Here is a 19,207-nt window from a genome sequence, read left to right as displayed (position 1 = left end):
GGGACATGGCCTAAAAATTAGAGCCAGATCTTTCAGAAGTGAAGTTAGGAAACACTTCTACACACAAAGGGTGGGAAAGGTTTGGAACTCTCTTCCGCTAACAGCAGTTGTTGCTGGGTCAATTGTTAATTTGAAATCTGAGATTGATAGATTTTTGATACCCAAAGGTATTAAGGGATACGGGCCAAAGACAGGTATATGGAGTTAGGTCCCAGATCAGCCATGATCTCATTGAATGGGGCGACAGGCTCGAGGGGCTGAATGGCCTCCTCCTGTTCCCATGTTCCTATGTCTAATGTGTTTTTTTTTAAATTGAGCCATAAAATGACATGGGTTATCCCGGTGTCATCAACAGAGGAACGAATTTACACCTGGCCTCCCTCTTTAAGTTGGCACAACTAACAAAGGAACTCAAACACAGAATGTTCTTTCGACAAAACAACAGGAAACTCATAAAAGTAAATCATCATATTATTACTCGTGTCGATAAGACTCTCCATTCCCTGCGGTGCCCACCGGTCGCGGGAGGCCTCGAGTGTACCGGTGGGCACTGCCCGCTCCCTATCCAGGGAGCCTGGCGCACAAACACTCGGAGTCCAATGGGTTTTCCAGAAGCTTCTACAAGTGGCTGGATCCGGACGGGATCATTGCCTCATTGAACCGGATCGGAAAGTTGGACCTTAATCAGTTGATATGTACTGTGGGACATTAGTTCGGACAGACTCTTTGTTCTTGTTAGTGGTGTCCTGTCCCTTGTGGGGAGGACCCCTTATAGATGATCAGTGTGGGCCTGAGCTTCACCCACTGGACAAGCTCCCCCGTCCCTGCTGATAACTAAAAGGACATCACGAGGGGGAAACAGTCTATCCAATTAAAACCGCCAAATAGAGGCAAAGTCACTCTAATTGCAATTGTCCTGTTTCATACAGTCTGATAAAGAGTGTGATGGTAAATGGAGACTGTCACACTGGAACAACAACACCAACTTGTCATCATATCGCACCTTTAATGCAGAAAAACATCCCAAGGTGCCAACGGTGGAGTGAAGGAAGGGAAGGATCCACAAATGGCCGAGCTGTGGGAACATGAAATCTGAGGGAGGTGGTTAATAGGCTCTGATCCTCTGAGGTTGGGATTTGGTACCTTGTTTGCGCAGAGCACAGGGAGCTTTACTGTGTATCTAACCCGTGCTCTACCTGCCCTGGGAGTGTTTGATGGGACAGTGTAGAGGGAGCTTCACTCTCCATCTAACCCGTGCTGTACCTGCCCTGGGAGTGTTTGATGGGACATTGTCAAGAGAGCTTTACTCTGTGTCTAACCCGTGCTGTACCTGCCTTGGGAGTGTTTGATGGGGTAGTGTAGAGGGAGCTTTACTCTGTATCTAACTCATGCTGTATCTGCCATGGGAGAGTTTGATGCGACAGTCTAAAGGGAGCTTTACTCTGTATCTAACCTATGCTGTACCTGCCCTGGGAGTGTTTGATGGGACAGTTTAAAGGGAGCTTTACTCTGTATCTGACCCGTGCTGTACCTGTCCTGGGAGTATTTGATGGGACAGTGTAGAGGGAGCTTTACTCTGTATCTAACCGTGCGCTACCTGCCCTGGGAGTGTTTCATGGGACAGTGCAGAGGGAGCTTTACTCTGTATCTAACCCATGCTGTGCGTGTCCTGGGACTGTTTGAAGTGACAGTGTAGAGGGAGCGTTACTCTATATCTAACCCGTGCTGTACCTGCCCTGGGGGATTTTGACGTGACATTGTAAAGGGAGCTTTATTCTGTATCTAACCCGCGCTGTAGCTGCACTGGGAGTGCTTGATGGGACAGTGTAGAGGGAGCTTTACTCTGTATCTAACTCATGCTGTAACCTGTATCTGTTACATCGTTATATTATCACATTGTTAAATGGAACTACTTGTTACATTGTTATATGGAACTACTTTGGTTAGTGCATTTATACTGCTGTGTGGCACACCGTGTCAGGCAGTGCACAGTGCAAGGTCGGACATCTTGTATCACTCCGCACCATGCGGCAGCAACATCATGAAAGCACTGAATAAAAGCTGTAAACTAAAAATGAGTTAAAAGTGTCTGTATTACATAGTAATAAAAACACAAGGGGACACAACAGTATCTAACTTATGCTGTACCTGCGCTGGGAGTGATTGATGAGACAGTGTAGACGGAGCTTTACTCTGTATCTAACCCGTACTCTTGCTGCCCTGGGAGTGTTTGATGGGACAGCGTAGAGCGTGCTTTGCTTTCTATCTAACTCCCCACCCCACAGAGCCCTCTATTTCATTCTCCCTCATCTATGCTACCAGCCTCCTTTACAAATGAACAGGAGGAGTCCATTCAGGCCCTCGAGCCTGTTCTGCCATTCAATTCGATCATGGTCGATCTGTATCTCAACTCCAAATATATCTGCTTCAACCACTCCATGTTCCACATTCTGTGTAAAGAATGTCCTCCTAAATTCTTAATTTGATCTGTTAATGGCCATCTTATATTCCTGCCCCTTTATCCTCACCATCTGGTTGCAGTGGTGCCTTGTTACACCGCCCAATGTTCAACTAAGCAAAGCATTCAACTCACGTAAATCAGACAAAAACGTGACAGAGTCAAAGGAGGAGACATTAGGACAGGTAAATGCCTGGACACTGATGTAGGTTTGAAGCAATGTATTAGGAGGAGAGGTTGAGGGATTTAGGGAGAGAATGTCTGAGCTTAGGGGCTAGATGTCTGAAGGCACGGCCACCAACAGGGGGTGATGGGAGGTGGGGTGGGCGAAGGATTTTGGGCGGGTGGGGGAAATGCACCAGAAGCCAGAGTGTTAAATCTGTGAGTTGTTCAAGTAATTAATACTCAGACTTAATCAGTAACAATAAAACAGGTCTTTACTGGTTGGAGGTAGGGACTATACGTAGGTCTTTACTTCATGCCCACAGGCGGGAACTGAGGGGGATCAGTACCCACAGTACTATTTATACCCCTATGGCCAGGAGTGGTACTGCGTATCACTACGCCCAACAAGTAGTGCAGGCCTGTCCATAGGTTCAAAGTAGCACACAAATTACATACACAACATTCCTCCCTTCCTAGCTTTACAGTCATCTCCCCATTTAACATAACGTAATAACATATATACATATATAACTTCAGGTTTACATAACAGAATAACATAGATACATAGATAACTTCATGTCAAAACAGATCACAGATTCAGTCTCTGCGGAAAACAGTTCACAGATTCAATCTCTGTGGTGGAGTCAGTTCACGTTGCTGGAGTGACTCATTCAATAGTCCTTCCATGGATTTAACAGTTTGAACTTCCGAACTGAATTGGCTCCGTTCGGAGGGACCACGTGTGTGATCTGGTAGAGGTAATAATGGTTCAGATGGGTCATCTTCTGTTTCGACTTTCCCTTTTCTGCTTCTTGGAGACTCTCTGGGCTCCACTGTCAGCTGCCAGCTGCATGCGCAGTTCCTCCTTCTCTCCCTCCTTTTTCCGTAGTAGAGCCACCTTCTCCCGATGTTCCGTAGACTTTCGGTGCTCCTCCATGATTTCTGTATGGTGGGAGTCGAAGTTACAAGTTGGGCAGGACAGGACATAGTAATATTCGGTGTCGTCCTGATCTAGGCCAGCGAGAGGGTCTTCTATTTCCTCCATACCCAGCTGGGCGTTAGCCAGCTTTTGTTCCAAGTCCAGACATCTTTCCTGAAGAGACTTCTTCATGCGTACCTCTTCATCCAGCTTTTTCTGGGCTTTCAGCAAGTCGTTTACTAATGACCTCATTTGAGATTTTACTACTTCAACTTCTTTTGGAGATTGATTGATCGGACTATTCAATCCCTCTACCGGAGCAGCTGTTTCAGCGGTCTGTTGTTCTACGTTGACGTGAGTCAGCGTACTTTTGGCATCCAAGGGCTGCTCTGTTGCAGTCATCTCAGTCTGTGTTGCCACCTCAGCTCTTCCAATAACCTTTGAGAGCTCCGAACCCCTTTCGTTTGAATATTGAAGTTCATGTTCAAGTTTTTCCCATTTCAGAGTCCTGTCCTTCAGCATATGCAGGAGTTGGCTGACCGTTAACTCCTCTGACATCAGACGTTTTGTGTGCTCCTGCTCCATTTTCTCCATCAGCTGCTTCTGTTGTCTTTCCAGATTCTCCAACTCTATATCAAAGAACTCTTTCGTTGCATTCAACTCTTGCTCACAACGGCGAAGCATTTGTTCTAATTGCTGTTGTAGTTTGAAATGGAGTTGAGTTCGAGCCCGGTGTCCCTCAGAAATGGGCACATCAGTAGACTTGCCAGACTCAGAATCCACAGTTAAACTATGTTGTTGTTGCTCAGTGGAATTCTGTGCTGAAACTTTGTCTTTTGCACCTGAGTTGGGCTTACCATCATCCGTTCCAGAGTCTGGGCCGACTATCTTCACCGAGTTCTCACTCGTTATTGTTTGTAGGAAATGCCAGTCCATATTCATTTTCCTAATCCACTCCCGTCCTAGTAGTGGAGAACCTCCTTCAGATATCACATATAAGTCCATTATTTGACTGTCTTCGCCCTTGTGGACCACTGCAACCTCTATTTTCCCGATGGGGTACACTCTTTGCCCCGTGTATGTTTTCAATATAATCCCCGTATCCTGTAGGGGAATATGTTGGAATAACTTTCCGTAATCTTTCTTATTTATGACCGTCAATGCCGATCCAGTGTCCAATTCCAGTTTTACTTGGACTCCTTCTATCTGAAGAGTGACCCAAATTGTCTGGAGGTCTGCACCCTTACCAGCGTTGAGTACTCTTAAGCTAGCCAGTTCATTACAGCTTAAGCTAGCCAGTTCATTACTGCTAGCGTCTGAATCGGACTCCTGTTCGGTCACCTTGTGTACCTTTGCGTATTTTCCTTGCGGTGACTTCTTGTTGCTGGTCTTCTTCCCTGACCTGCATACTCTAGCTATATGTCCAAGCCTACCACAAGTTCTACATTCTTGGTTTTTAAACCAACACTGGTTCTGATCATGCGTTGTCTTTCCACAACGATAACATTTGCCAGAACTCACACCCAATTTGTGTGCACTGAGCTCCGGTGACCGTAGCTGCATTACTGCCGTGCCTCTCGCTGCGGCTTCGTGTGCTGCTGCCATAGTGACCGCCTTCTCAAGCGTCAGCTCATTCTCCTCGAGCAGTCGCTTTTGTGTATCCTGTTTAAATAAACCACACACAAATTTGTCTCGAAGTGCCTCTGTCAGTCCCGTTCCAAACTGGCAATATTTCGCTAATTTACGCAATTCCAGCAAATAATCAGCATTGCTTTCATGCTGTAGCTGCCTTCTGTCGTAAAATTTAAATCGTTCCGCTAGCATCAGCGGCGTGGGGTTTAGATGATCTTTCAGGACAGTAACAATCTCATCGAACGTCTTATCCGCCGGTTCATCTGGTGATAACAGGTGTTTCAATTGCCCGTATGTCTTCGCACCCATTAAATTTAATAATGTTAGAGCTTTATCTTGGTCACGAATTTTATTGGCCTTACAATAATTTTTTACTCTTTCAACATATATGGCCCAATCTTCGAGGTCACTATCAAAGGTGCTAATATTCCCATGTTTAGGCATTGTAGATTTGCAATTTCTCAGATTTTTTTTTTTTTACTGCTATCCAAGATGGCGGCTTCCCGCTCTTGCCGTCGTCCTCCGCCCACAAAATGGCGGTTTTCCCGCTTCTGCCTTCTTCCCCAGCGGTTTTCCCGCGAAAAATGGCGGCTTTCCCGCGCTTCTCGCTCTCCCCGCCCACTTCAATGGCGGTTTTCCCGCGCTTCTCATCGCTGACTTTCAGCCCGACTGCGGCTCTTATCTCCTGTGCGATCGCTGGTGCGCCGCCCGCCCGAAACGGTTCTCAGCCCTTATCACCGGTGCGATCGCTGGCCCGCTAAGCGCCTCCCGCTTGAAGCGGCTCCCGGCCTCTGGCTCACCCGCTCGGCGGCTCTTGCTCGCTCCCTCCCGGGCTCTGGCTTACCCGCTCGCGCCCTCCCGGGCTCTGGCTTACCCACGAGGTTATGGAGGCTTCAGGGTCCTAATGCCTGTCGCTTCCAGTCGCTGGAAGCTGTCAGGATTTCTGCTGCCCTTCAGTTTTCAGTGGGGTGTTGAGGATTGGAACCTCTCTTCAACGTCCTGTCTTTGGACGAAGCCGCTGTGGAATAACTGCCGCAGGGTTCGAACCGACTCGTCGCCAGTGTTAAATCTGTGAGTTGTTCAAGTAATTAATACTCAGACTTAATCAGTAACAATAAAACAGGTCTTTACTGGTTGGAGGTGGAACTATACGTAGGTCTTTACTTCATGCCCACAGGCGGGAACTGAGGGGGATCAGTACCCACAGTACTATTTATACCCCTATGGCCAGGAGTGGTACTGCGTATCACTACGCCCAACAAGTAGTGCAGTCCTGTCCATAGGTTCAAAGTAGCACACATATTACATACACAACACAGAGTGCAATGAAAAAGATCATTGATCATTTACCAATCCCCTCAGCACTGTTTGATTCCACTACCCACCCATGTGTGATGGTGGGTGGTAGGTTACATCACTATATTCAAAAAGGCAATTGTAACTAACCTTTAAGGGATGTTAAATGTGGAACAGAGCCAGCAGAGTGACAGTACGAGGCCAAGACACACCTACCGCCAGCGGACATGGAGCAAGATGGCCAATTAAGGAGATGCTGCTTTGGTCTAGTCTCTTGACCCCGATGTGGGACTGGAACCTTCTCACAGCGGACTCCTAGCTGGGTGTCTGTAACCCCATCTACTCGCTCTAGAAAGATGGCAGAAGCTCTCCATCGCTTTCATCCCTTTACAAAGGTCACAATATTACTGCAGAAAAGCTGGGATTGTTCTCCTTAGAGCAGAGAAGGTCAAGGGAGGGGTTCAAAATGGTAAGGGTTTTGATTAAAGTAAATAAGGAGAAACGGTTTCCACTGGCAGACGGGTTAGTAAGTGACGTCATTGACAAGAGAGCCAGAGATGAGGAGACTTCTAATATAAAGAAGTTGTTGTGATCTGGAACACACTGCCTGAAAGGGCGGTGGAAGCAGATTCAATAGTGTCTTTCAAAAATGGGAATTGGATAAATACAAAGAGGTGAAAATGGCAGGGATATGGGGAAGAGCCGGGGAGAGTGGGACTAATTGGAGAGCTCTTTCAAAGAGCTAGCACAGGCACGATGGGCCGAATGGCCTCTTTCTGTGCTGTATGATTCCAGTTGCCATCCTATTAAGGCCACAATCTTATTCCAGGTGCAAATGCCTACTTTCAACTACCCAAAACTGAGCGGTGTGTGGTGAAATTGTCAGTTAAATATAGGCCTCCAAAACTGGTCTAGTGTCATTTAGACAACTTAGGTCAAACCACCATGACAGTGTATTTAAAAACCAGTTCAACACCATAGACTGTAACTCAACCAAGTCACATTTCAATTTTATTGAAGCATTTTTTGACAAATAAAGCAGCTCAATTGAGGGAGAGGATTCAGTTGTGTTTCCTGGACAGTAGGAAGGCCACCAGAGAGGTGGAGATCAGGACCCCAGCTGCCAACGTCACAGCCACGACCAGAAGTAGCTCAGAACACACATCACCTGCCGAGAACGAGAAGCCAATATGGAGTCAGGAGTCACAGGACTGGAATTGGGTTTTCATACAATCAACACTCACCTCGATAAGAACTCGGAACATCCTCACGAGTCCCAACAGCTTCACTATCCACCGAATGAACCAGGTCCAGATCTACATCCAGAACGATCAGAGGTCCAAGTGAGGCCTCACTCTCCCACACAGGCTCAGACTCTGCAACAATTAGTTCCATCCAGTTACAAAACATCCTTCTTCACCCTCAACACCCAACACCACCACAACATACCAAGCTCAGATGGGACCTCCCTCCTGCACCTGGAGTGTGGTCTTCCTCCAGATCGCAATCTCTCGCCCCTGCAGTTGCCCCCATCACAACAGGCACAAACCTCATTGGATCCTTCCACCAGGGACAGGCCCAACTCGTTCACCAGGGACCATCTAAACAAGGAAGCAAGCCATCAGTCAGAATGCATCCATACGCCAAAAAGAAAGAGGTCCACCATTCGGGGGTAGATTCCTCTCACCGGTTGGCTGGCTTCTGGAAGGAACAGGCTTTGTTGACCGAATCCGGCCTTTGATCTGCTGCAGCTACTCTCAGGTGGCAACTGATGAAGATCTGCAGGAGACACATCCAGGAGTTACTCAGCGTCAACGCTCACCGTCTTACCTTCCAACATCTGGCCAACTCTTACCAGGTCCCTGGCATCCTCAAAGAAGCGGAACGCATCCAGGTTGAACCAGAGCTTGTCCCGGTGATCTCGCGGCGACACAGAAGACGAAAGGGAGTTTTCGCCTCGGCTGTGTCAACAGGCAACTGGAAAGAGGGTGGGAAAGAGCTGCCCGATTGCCTGCCTCTCTTCCGCGGCCACGTTCGCGCCCGGGTGGCCCTGGATATGGAGTACGCGGTATCCACTGGCAGGCTTGAGGCCTTCCGCGACCGGTGGGCGCCGCGGAGAATGGAGTGCATCACCACCCCCGGCAACCAAATTTTAATTTGATTTGTTAAGGTTCCTTTCAAATTTATGTTAATTTACAGACCTTATCGTTTGCGACCCTTTAAAAAGGGAGCACGTGGTTGACTTTTAATAGGCCGTTGCCTATGATAAAGAAAGAGGCAGAGATTGGGTTGACCTTCTCCAAAACCATCAATAGGAAGACACTGGGCGATGTCATCAACCAAAAACCAAACCAAAGTGCCCCCATTGGGTGGAGAGCTTTGGGAACCATCGGCCCAAAGTCGCCTGTAAAAGAAAGAAATAAAGACTTGTATTTATATAGCGCCTTTCACAACCTCAGGACATCCCAAAGCGCTTTACAGCCAATGAGGTACTTTTTGGAGCGCAGTCACTATTGTAATGTCGGAAAGAAAGCAGCAATTTGCGCACAGCAAGCTCCCACAAACAGCAACGGGATAATGACCAGATCATCTGTTTTTAGTGATGTTGATTGAGGGATAAATATTTGCCAGGACACCTGGGGATAACTCCCCTGCTCTTCTACGAAATAGTGGCCATGGGATCTATTACGTCCATCTGAGAGGGAAGACGGGGCCTCAGTTTAGCATTGCAGCCGAAAGACGGCACCTCCGACAGTGCAGCACTCCCTCAGTCCTGCCCTGGGGTGTCAGCCTAGATTATTATGCTCGAGTCTCTGGAGTGGGGCTTAAATCCACAACCGTCTAAGTCAGAGGCAAGGGTGAGTTTGGGATCGATACAGGGTTATGGAGAGAGCAGGGCAGTGGGATTAGTTTAGGATTGATACAGGGCTATGGGGAGAGAGCGGGGCAGTGGGATTAGTTTGGGATCGATACAGGGTTATGGAGAGAGCGGGGTAGTGGGATTAGTTTTGGATTGATACAGGGCTATGGGGAGAGAGCGGGGCAGTGGGATTAGTTTGGGATTGATACAGGGCTATGGGGAGAGAGCGGGGCAGTGGGATTAGTTTGGGATTGATCCAGGGCTTTGGGGAGAGAGTGGGGCAGTGGAATTAGTTTGGGATTGATACAGGGCTATGGGGAGAGAGCGGGGCAGTGGAATTAGTCTGGGATTGATACAGGGCTGTGGAGAGAGAGCGGGGCAGTGGGATTAGTTTGGGATTGATACAGGGCTATGGGGACCATGTGGGGCAGTCAGGTTAGTTTGGGATTGATACAGGGCTATGGGGAGAGAGCGGGGCAGTGGGATTAGTTTGGAGATTGATACAGGGCTATTCGGGTAGAGCGGGCCAGTGGGATTAGTTTGGGATTGATACAGGGCTATGGAGAGAGAGCGGGGCAGTGGGGTTAGTTTGGCATTGATACAGGGCTATGGGAAGAGAGTAGATCAGTGGGATTAGTTTTGGACAGTGACGGCTGATTTACCATTTTGGACAGGTGTGGCCTACACTGCCTAACCAAGCCAGCTTGTTCCCATGGCAATGGGGCCTTGGCACAGTCCTCCCAGCAATCTGCCTGACACTTTTTGCGTAGTCTTTGTGATGAAATGCCAACAAAAAAGACAGGGCTGAAGTGGGAACTGCCTGACCATCGTGAGCCGGAACGCTCAGCCGCTGAGTCGAGGACATGACTACGACTCCTGCACTGGAAGTCTCGGAGAGGCAGGTTTGGATTGCTGCATCGGAGAGAGAGAGCTGGCACTGATTTGATGGGCTGAACGGCCTCCCGCTGCGCTGCGAACCTCGGGGGTTCAGAGACACCTGAGCCAACAAACTCATCTGATTGGCGGTCCGACAGAAAACCGCTCCCACCGCACGTGCTCAAAAGTTTCTACCCCCATCGCAGGCAGAAGAGTCTCTGATCTTCAAATGTAATTCACTGCCTGAAGTGTTGTGAGGCATTTTAACGTGGTAAGGAACCATATAATTGCAGATGTTATCAATAAACCGGAAACTTGCCCCAACAGTAGATCATCTTAAAGGTGTCAGCCGGTAGCACACTTGCCTCTGAGTCAGAAGGTCGAGGGTTCAAGTCCCACTCCAGAGACTTGAGCCCATAATCCAGGCTGACACTCCCAGTGCAATGCTGAGGGAGTGCTGCACTGTCAGAGGTGCCATCTTTTGGGTGAAACGTTAAACCGAGGTCCCATCTGCCCTCTTAGGTGAATGTAAAAGATCCTACGGCTGCTATTGGAAGAAGAGCAGGAGGAGTTCTCCCCAGTGTCCTGGGGACAATATTTATCCCTCAATCAACATCACTAAATACAGATTATCTGGTCATTTTCACATTGCTGTTTTTGGAAGCTTGCAAATTGGCTGCTGCGTTTCCCACATTACGACAGTGACTCCATTTCAAAAGTAAAGCGCTTTGGGACATCCTGAGGCCTCCAGCCCTACAACACCCCCATCTCCGAGATATCTGCACTTCTCCAATTCTGCCCTCTGGAGGATCCCAGATTTCAATCGCTCCACCGTTGGCGGCCTTGTCTTCAGCTGCCTGGGCCCCAAGCTCTGGAATTCCCTCCCTAAACCTCTCCAGCGCTCCATGCTCCTTAATACCTCCCTCTTTGACCAAGCTTTTGGTTATCTGCCCTAATATCTCCTTATGTGGCTTGGTGTCAAATTTTAATTGAAAGCGCTTCTGGGACATTTTAGTACGTTGAAGGGGCGACATAAATGTAAGTGGTTAAGTATTGACAACAGTCCTACTGCAGATTTCAGCCAGCATTCACTGACCAGGGTCGGCCACGAGAGATACAAAAGTGTGCTCGTTAAGTTTGTGTGGATTCTAGCCCCACCGGATGTTGGAGATCCAGTACGGCAACTCAATCCCACTTGGGGACCTAGTATGTTGGTTAGACATAATTATTTTTTATTGTAGGTCCCACACTCACGTCAGAGATGTTTAGAAAGAACAATCTTTTATTTATACAGCACCATACCACGTTCAGGATGTCCCACCAACACCTTAAACATTCACTCCCTCCACCACCGGCGCACACTGGCTGCAGTGTGTACCATCTACAAGATGCACTGCAGCAACTCACCAAGGCTTCTTCGGCAGCATCTCCCAAATCCATGGCCTCTACCAGCTAGAAGGACAAGGGCAGCAGGCGCATGGGAACACCAGCACCTCCAAGTTCCCCTCCAAGTCACACACCATCCTGACTTGGAAATATATCGCCGTCCCTTCATATAGTCGCTGGGTCAAAATCCTACAACTCCCTGCCCAACTGCAGCTGGACTAGAAAGCAGTTCACCACCACCACCTTCAAGCCTAACTAGGCATGGGCAATAAATGCAGGTCTTGGCAGTGACACCCACATCCCATGAACAAATTAAAAAATGCACTTCATAACCAATGAATTACTTCTGAAATGTAGTCACTGTTGTCAGAAACATGGCAGCCCATCAAGAGCCTACAAACAGCAATGTGATAATGGCCAGATCATCTTATGATGTTGGCTGATGGATAACAATTGGTCAGAGGGAAGAACTCCCCTGCTCTTCTTCCAAAAAGTGCCACAGGATCTTTTACATGCACCCGAGGGGGCAGAAGTGGCCTCGGTTTAACTTCTCATCCGAAAGATGGCACCTCCGACAGTGCAGCACTGGGAGTGTCAGCCTGGCTTTTGTACTCAAGCTTTCTATAGTGGGATTTGAACCTACGACCTTCCGACTCAGGCTAGAGCGCTGTCCACTGAGCCACGGCCAAGACCGAAAGCCATTTAAGGGGCCTTCAGAGATGCAATTCCTCAGGTCACTAATCCTGCAGGTTAACAAGCCATCGACAGCACAGAAACAGGCTATTCAGTCCAACTAGTCCATGCTCCACACGAGCCTCCTCCCACCCTTCATCTCACCCAAACAGCATATCCTGCCTCCCTCATGCTTAGAGCTCCCCCTTAAATGCAGCTACACCATTCGCCTCAACCACTCCGTGATAGCGAGATCCACATTCTCACCACTCTCTGGGTAAAGAAGTTTCTCCTGAATTCACCATTGGAGTCATTAGTTAGTTACTACCTTGTAGTTACAGGCCCCGAGTTCTGGTCTTGCCCCGAAGTGGAAACATCTCTATCTAACCTATCGAACCCAGTCATAATTTTAAACACCCTCAGCCTTCTCTTTCCTAGAGAAGGCAACCCAAACAGGTCAATCTTTCCTAATAAGTCGAATCTCAGTTCTGGAATCATCCTAGTAAATGTTTTGCACCCTCACTAGTGCCGCTATCATTTTTAGAATATGGACATCTACCCCATTTAGACTCATTATCCCAGTCAGTTATAGAGGACTAAACAACCTCCACTTTAGTAATAAACTAATCCCAGCATTAAAATTTCCAGGAACGTTGCAATTTCATGGGGCTCAATAATCAGTCCCACTAACCTCACTCCACAAGAGCCCCACAAACCTCCTTAACAAGGGACAAACAGCAGGCCAAGATAACTCGCTCCAGGCAAACACTTCCAAGTTGCTGTTAATAAACTAGTGAAATGGGGCAGATACCCCAGTAGCCTGATATCTGGTGAAAAGCTTAAATACACTCAGCAGGCATGCCACTGGGTCAAGAATCATTAATGGAAGTAAATAAATATGGAAAACTTCCCATATTCAGAATGCAAATCCCCAGCCGTGATCAATGACCAAATGCAAGCAATAACCATTACAGATTTGCTAATTTCACCACTTTATTAATCACAAGTTGTTGCGCAGGGTTTGCTTGTGTTTCCTGTACAGGAACAAGGCGATCAAAGAAGCAGAGATCAGAGAGACAGCAGTCACAGTCAGGGCCACCATCAGGACCACCTCAGACTCCACACCTAAACAGCAATGAGAAACCAACAGTGAGTGAAGGAAATACTGAGGGGGAAATGGAAACTAGCAGTCGGCCAACTCACCACCTGGAGACCTCTCCGCCATCCGTTGCTCAACCTCATTAAGGGACTCGGTTGCCAGGTCTGTCACATCAGTGTCCAGAATGACCAGGGGTCCAAGGGAGGCCTCACCCTCCCACTTCAATTCAGCATCACTCCCTGCAATATCAAACATTCCAGTTAGAGGGTAAAGGGCAACCTCCAACATCTAGAGAATCAATGTCCTACCAGCTTCAGGTACAAGATCCCTCCTTCCTCTGGAATCAAATCCAAACTCCCTTGTGGCACTGCAGTTGCCCAAGTGACAACAGGCACAAACGTCATTGTTGGATACTTCCAATGGAGCCCAGCTAAACAAGAGAATCAGTTTCACAATCAGGTTGGGCATCACATCTCCACACAACACATCCCTGAGAGAGAGGGGGCACTTACACATTCTGCATCTTCTGGAAAGTACAAGCTTTGCTCATGGAATCTCTCCGATCCACTGCAGCAACCTTCAGGTGACAGGAGATGAAAATCTGAGGGACAGTCAACACAAGTCATTATATAGTGACTCCCTCCCAACTTGGGAACTCAATGAACAGGTGGATTCAGGGGACAAGTAGCAGAATGGATAGCAAGCTGGCTAGAAACAGAGAAAAGTGGTTAATGTTAGTGATTCATAGGATCACAGGATATACAGCAGAGGGATTTCAGGAGAAACTTCTTTACCCAGAGTGGGGAGAATGTGGAACTCGCTACCACGGAGTGGTTGAGGTGAATAATGTAGATGCATTTAAGGGGAAGCTAGATAAATACATCAGGGAGAAAGGAATAGAAAGATATGTTGGAGTTAGATGAAGAGGGGTGGGAGGACACTCATGTGGAGCACAAGCAAGTTATGCAGAATGGCTGTGAATACTTTGCAATGGTCGGCTTCTTCTTACCAAGGAACGGTCATCTCCAAAGAAGCGGAACGCATCCAGGTCAAAGTGGAGCTTGTCCAGCTCACGCCCGTCTCTTGGCAACACGAAGGTTGAGAAGGAGTCCTCAGCTTTGCTGTCCAGGAGGCAACTGAAGAAATAATTTTTAAGAAAAGGGACATTGAGTGAATCAAGAGAAGCCATTGAGACAGGACTAGCTGGAGAAAGCAGAGCGCTCCTTACCCATTGTAGTCAATGATGCTGTATCTCGGGGTGGAGTCCGTGTCTGGGCTTAACGTAGCGACACAGCGATCAATGTAGAGCTTCAGGGGCATGTGGTTGGTCATTGAAACAGAGGCCTCAATGTGAATGAGGTCACCCAGGTAGTAGACAGTCGAGGTGCGCTCTGTGAGCCAGTCATCTGAAGTACAAGAGGGACAAGGGTTGGAGACTGGGTACAACTGCCAGTGGGTGACTACAGGAAGTCATTCCCCATCCACCCATCACATACCGTTCATTAGGCGCAGAGAGAATGACAGAAGCCCCTCTCCAGACTTGGTGGAGCTGAACGGGATCCAGGTGGGCTTGATCGGGTCACTGCTCACATTGCCCTTCCTGGAAAGACAATGGTGCCATTTTAGGACAAGGTCAGAGAACTACACCAGCTGTAGACGTTATTCGCGACAGTGTAAAGAATCTTACCTAAAATAGTGGCACTCAATGGGAACGACAGCTCCATTAGTTCTCACAATGACAGATCCATGGGCCTTGGGGGTGTGGTTCAGGTGGGTGGCGTAGACCAGGAAATCTCCAGACATCTGAAAGACATCAGGTTCAGAAATGGACAACATTCTACTCAGGTGGTTGGAAGTTGTGCAGCCTCAGTAGCTAATGCAAGGAGGGGGATTGCAAGCACAAGACAATTAAACGGAATAAAGACTCAATGAAAGGACAGCTTCACTTCAATAAAAGGAGCCACAGGTTGATAATTCAGAGCAGCCACAGGTTGATAATTTAGAGCAATGAAAAGAACAAGATTAAATCCTCATTTAATCACAGCTCCTCTGTATTCGATATAGATATAGATAGAGAAAAAAAAAACTGAAGATTGTAGATAACTGAACCATTAAACTGAATCCCCAGGGACCTGAAAAATCCACAAGACAAGATGTATGGAAGGAAAAGTTTGAAGAACTAAGTGAAGGCTCAAGGCCAATAGGGCTGAGATCACAAGGTTGGAGACTAAGGAAGACAAGTTAAAGCGAAGGACAATGCATAATTCAACACAAGTCTGAGGATTTAAAAGCAGGAGACAGGAATCTCCTCATCAATGACTTTTCACCAAAGGTAGGAATAAAGAATTGGGTCTAATCCAGCCACCAAGCTTAGAGCAAGAGTTGAGGAATCACATTACCTTCACTCTGCTGCCACACTCATGCAGCCCATAATCAAAGAGGACGGTGTGGTTCTGAGAGTAGATCCCGGTTGGCCGACAACCTGCCGTCCCCAGGGTCAGGTCAGCAGCTTTAATCAGGTGCCTGGTTCCAAATAAATCCATCTGTACCCTGACCAGCAGGTTGTGCTCTCCACACTGCACCCTCACAGTCTGCAGTGGAGACACACTGCGCCCCTCAGACACACTGAAACCAGAGCCAAAGGGAGACCCAGGAGAAGGGACTCGCTGAGGCCCAGGGGTGGCTTTTACTCTTCTCCATGGAAACCTCTGGCCCCCAAACTGTTGCCAAATATCAGAGGAACAAACAGCTCCAACTAACACCAGCACTGGGAGCAAACCCCTCACTACAAAATCCCCCATGATACTAAAAACACAACTATCCCTGCACCCATCAACAAGCACCTTTTATACACACAACCTGCAGTCACATTGAGCCGATTGGCCCCAAGCTCCACAATTTCTACCCAATGACAGAACTCATGTATTTATTGCCAGGCGGGCCTATTTTAATTCGACCAATCGGAGTGACTCTTTTGATTGGGTGGTTACACCAATCAACTGTACACTTTTATGTGTGGGTGATTAACCATTTAGCCTGTAAATAAATAAAACTTTAAAGGAACCTGAACAAACTAATTTCAAATTTGATTGCTCTTTTTGATTAAAGCATTGACTGTAACTTAAGAAAACATTCGACCAATAGAGGTGCTCTTTTGGTTAAACGAATCAACTGTAAATTAATAAAACTTTTAATAAAACTTGACAAAAAAAGAAAAAATAAGAAGAATAAAAAAAGGAAAAAAATGCCAGAACTGATGGATTTATTGCCACGAGGGCCTATTACAATTTGGTCAATCACCCCCACTTGAAAGAGTCGCACAAGGGCGCATTTTGATGGGCACCATTAATACAGTAGTCATCCACTTTGGATCTAAAAAGGATAGATCAGCGTACTTTCCCAATGGTGAAAAGCTCGGGATTTAGAAAGTTAAGGGGTGATTTGATTGAAGTTTTCCAGATATTAAGGGGAACCGATAGGGTACACAGAGACAAACTATTTCCGCTGGTTGGGAGTTCAGGACAAGGGGACATGGCCTAAAAATTAGAGCCAGATCTTTCAGAAGTGAAGTTAGGAAACACTTCTACACACAAAGGGTGGGAAAGGTTTGGAACTCTCTTCCGCTAACAGCAGTTGTTGCTGGGTCAATTGTTAATTTGAAATCTGAGATTGATAGATTTTTGATACCCAAAGGTATTAAGGGATATGGGCCAAAGACAGGTATATGGAGTTAGGTCCCAGATCAGCCATGATCTCATTGAATGGGGCGACAGGCTCGAGGGGCTGAATGGCCTCCTCCTGTTCCCATGTTCCTATGTCTAATGTGTTTTTTTTTAAATTGAGCCATAAAATGACATGGGTTATCCCGGTGTCATCAACAGAGGAACGAATTTACACCTGGCCTCCCTCTTTATGGTGGCACAACTGACAAAGGAACTCAAACACAGAATGTTCTTTCGACAAAACAACAGGAAACTCATAAAAGTAAACCATAATATTATGACTCGTGTCAATAAGACTCTCCATTCCCTGCGGTGCCCACTGGTCACGGGCGGTCTCGAGTGTACCAGTGGGCATTGCCCGCTCCCTCTCCAGGGAGCCTGGCACGCACACACTCGGAGTCCAATGGGTTTTCCAGAAGCTCCTACAAATGGCTGGATGCGGACGGGATCATTGCCTCATTGTACCGGATCGAAAAGTTGGACCTTAATCAGTTGATATGTACTGTGGGACATTAGTTTGGACAGACACTTTGTTCTTGTTAGTGGTGTCCTGTCTCTTGTGGGGAGGACCTCTTATAGATGATCAGTATGGGACTGAGCTTCACCCATTGCCCCTAACTCGTAGTCTGTAAAACAGGACAAGCTCCCCCGTCCCTGCTGATAGCAGAAAGGACATCACGAGGGAGAAACAGTCTATCCAATTAAAACCCCAAAATAGAGGCAAAGTCACTCTAAGTACAATTGTCTAGTTTCATACAGACTGATCAAGGATGTGATGGGAAATGGAGACTGTCACACTGGAACAACACCAACTTGTCATCATATCGCACCTTTAATGCAGAAGAACATCCCAAGGTGCCAATGGTGGAGTGAAGGAAGGGGAGGATCCAGAAATGGCCAGAGCTGTGGGAACATGAGATCTGAGGGAGGTGGTTAATAGGGTGTGATCCTCTGAGGTTGGGATTTGGGACCTTGTTTGCGCAGAGCAGAGGGAGCTTTACTCTGTATCTAACACGCGCTGTACCTGCCCTGTGAGTGTTTGATGGGACAGTGAAGAGGGAGCTTTACTCTGTATCTAACCCGTGCTGTACCTGCCCTGGGAGTGTTTGATGGGACAGTGTAGAGGGAGCTTTACTCTGTATCTAACCCCGTGCTGTACCTGCCCTGGGAGTGTTTGATGGGACAGTGTAGAGGGAGCTTTACTCTGTATCTAACCCGGCTGTAACCTGTATCTAACTTATGCTGTATCTGCCCTGGGAGTGTTGGATAAGACAGTGTAGAGGGAGCTTTAATCTTTTTCTAACCCGTGCTGTACCTGCCAAGGAAGTGTTTGATGCGACAGTTTAAAGGTAGCTTTACTCTGTATCTAACCCATGCTGTACCTGCCCTGGGAGTGTTTGATGGGACTGTGTAGAGGGAGCTTTACTCTTGTAGGGGGTGGTGGTGTGGGGTGGCGCGTACGCCCAGTCAGTTATGCCTCTGACTGTTTGTGAGTGGTTTGAATCGCTCCCACGCCCCTGGGTTCTAGACACCGGACTTAGGTACAGGTGGCGATACAGAAAAGACTCGAGTACACAGGTGGTTTGGATGTGAGAAAACCAAGATTTTTATTGAAACAGAAATTAACACAATCTTATGAGAAGTTACTAGTATAAAATTACAGGCAAATACGAAATAACTATACTTATACAGGGAATGGGGAACACACGGCACATCGAGGGAAAACAGCTATCTTAACAATCCCCTTATCCTTATCCCACCCCTTATACCTAACTAGATTAAGCTATGAGGGGCCAGAATTCATGCTCACCAATCCAAAGATAAAAGCCAACTGTTGACGAGTGTGAATTTTGAAGTCTGGTTTCTGGTCCTTCTAGGTACCCCGTCGCCACGTGGTCTTCAGGGGTGCGGTGCTGGGTCAGCTACTGCGACACACCTTCTCCCCTCCACGACCGTCGTCGTCTCGTCTCGATGGGTTGTCCTCTTCTTCTCCCTCGGGCGGTCGTCGACGGTAACGTTATATTTACCGGACAGTCACCAGTCGTTACCGTTTAGATTTTACTAGCCATGCACCAACGCCTGTATATTCGTTGTGGCGTAGACACCTGCGTTATCGCATTGT

At 47.5% G+C, this 19,207-nt stretch overlaps 1 protein-coding gene across 1 annotated transcript; it reads right to left on the bottom strand.

Moving 5' to 3' along the window:
* Positions 1-7,531: 7,531 nt before the first annotated feature.
* LOC147090536 (zona pellucida sperm-binding protein 3-like) lies at positions 7,532-16,185 on the bottom strand. The gene is made up of 10 exons (XM_085977056.1): positions 15,763-16,185; positions 15,051-15,166; positions 14,860-14,963; positions 14,592-14,769; positions 14,438-14,499; positions 8,326-8,390; positions 8,158-8,249; positions 7,920-8,071; positions 7,715-7,846; positions 7,532-7,638 (listed from the first exon to the last, which is right to left on the bottom strand). Exons 1-10 carry the CDS (start codon positions 16,162-16,164, stop codon positions 7,532-7,534), a joined length of 1,410 nt encoding a protein of 469 aa, XP_085833182.1. The 5' UTR covers positions 16,165-16,185.
* Positions 16,186-19,207: the final 3,022 nt, after the last annotated feature.

This window comes from Somniosus microcephalus, unplaced genomic scaffold, assembly GCF_052327205.1.
Source record: "Somniosus microcephalus isolate GS21.2 unplaced genomic scaffold, FLI_Smic_1.0 unresolved_chr4, whole genome shotgun sequence".
Lineage (NCBI taxonomy): Eukaryota > Metazoa > Chordata > Chondrichthyes > Squaliformes > Somniosidae > Somniosus > Somniosus microcephalus.
Note: the sequence above shows the minus strand (reverse complement) of the source record. Positions and strands in the feature narration are given on the sequence as shown.

What these genes read in the sequence shown, in the direction of transcription:
- LOC147090536 (XM_085977056.1), bottom strand. Translation starts at nt 16,164, where the DNA reads ATGGGGGATTTTGTAGTGAGGGGTTTGCTCCCAGTGCTGGTGTTAGTT. An exon ending in ATTGAGTGCCACTATTTTAG is followed by an intron (nt 14,964 to 15,050) that starts GTAAGATTCTTT and finishes TTGTCTTTCCAG; the next exon opens with GAAGGGCAATGTGAGCAGTG. An exon ending in CTCTCTGCGCCTAATGAACG is followed by an intron (nt 14,770 to 14,859) that starts GTATGTGATGGG and finishes CTTGTACTTCAG; the next exon opens with ATGACTGGCTCACAGAGCGC.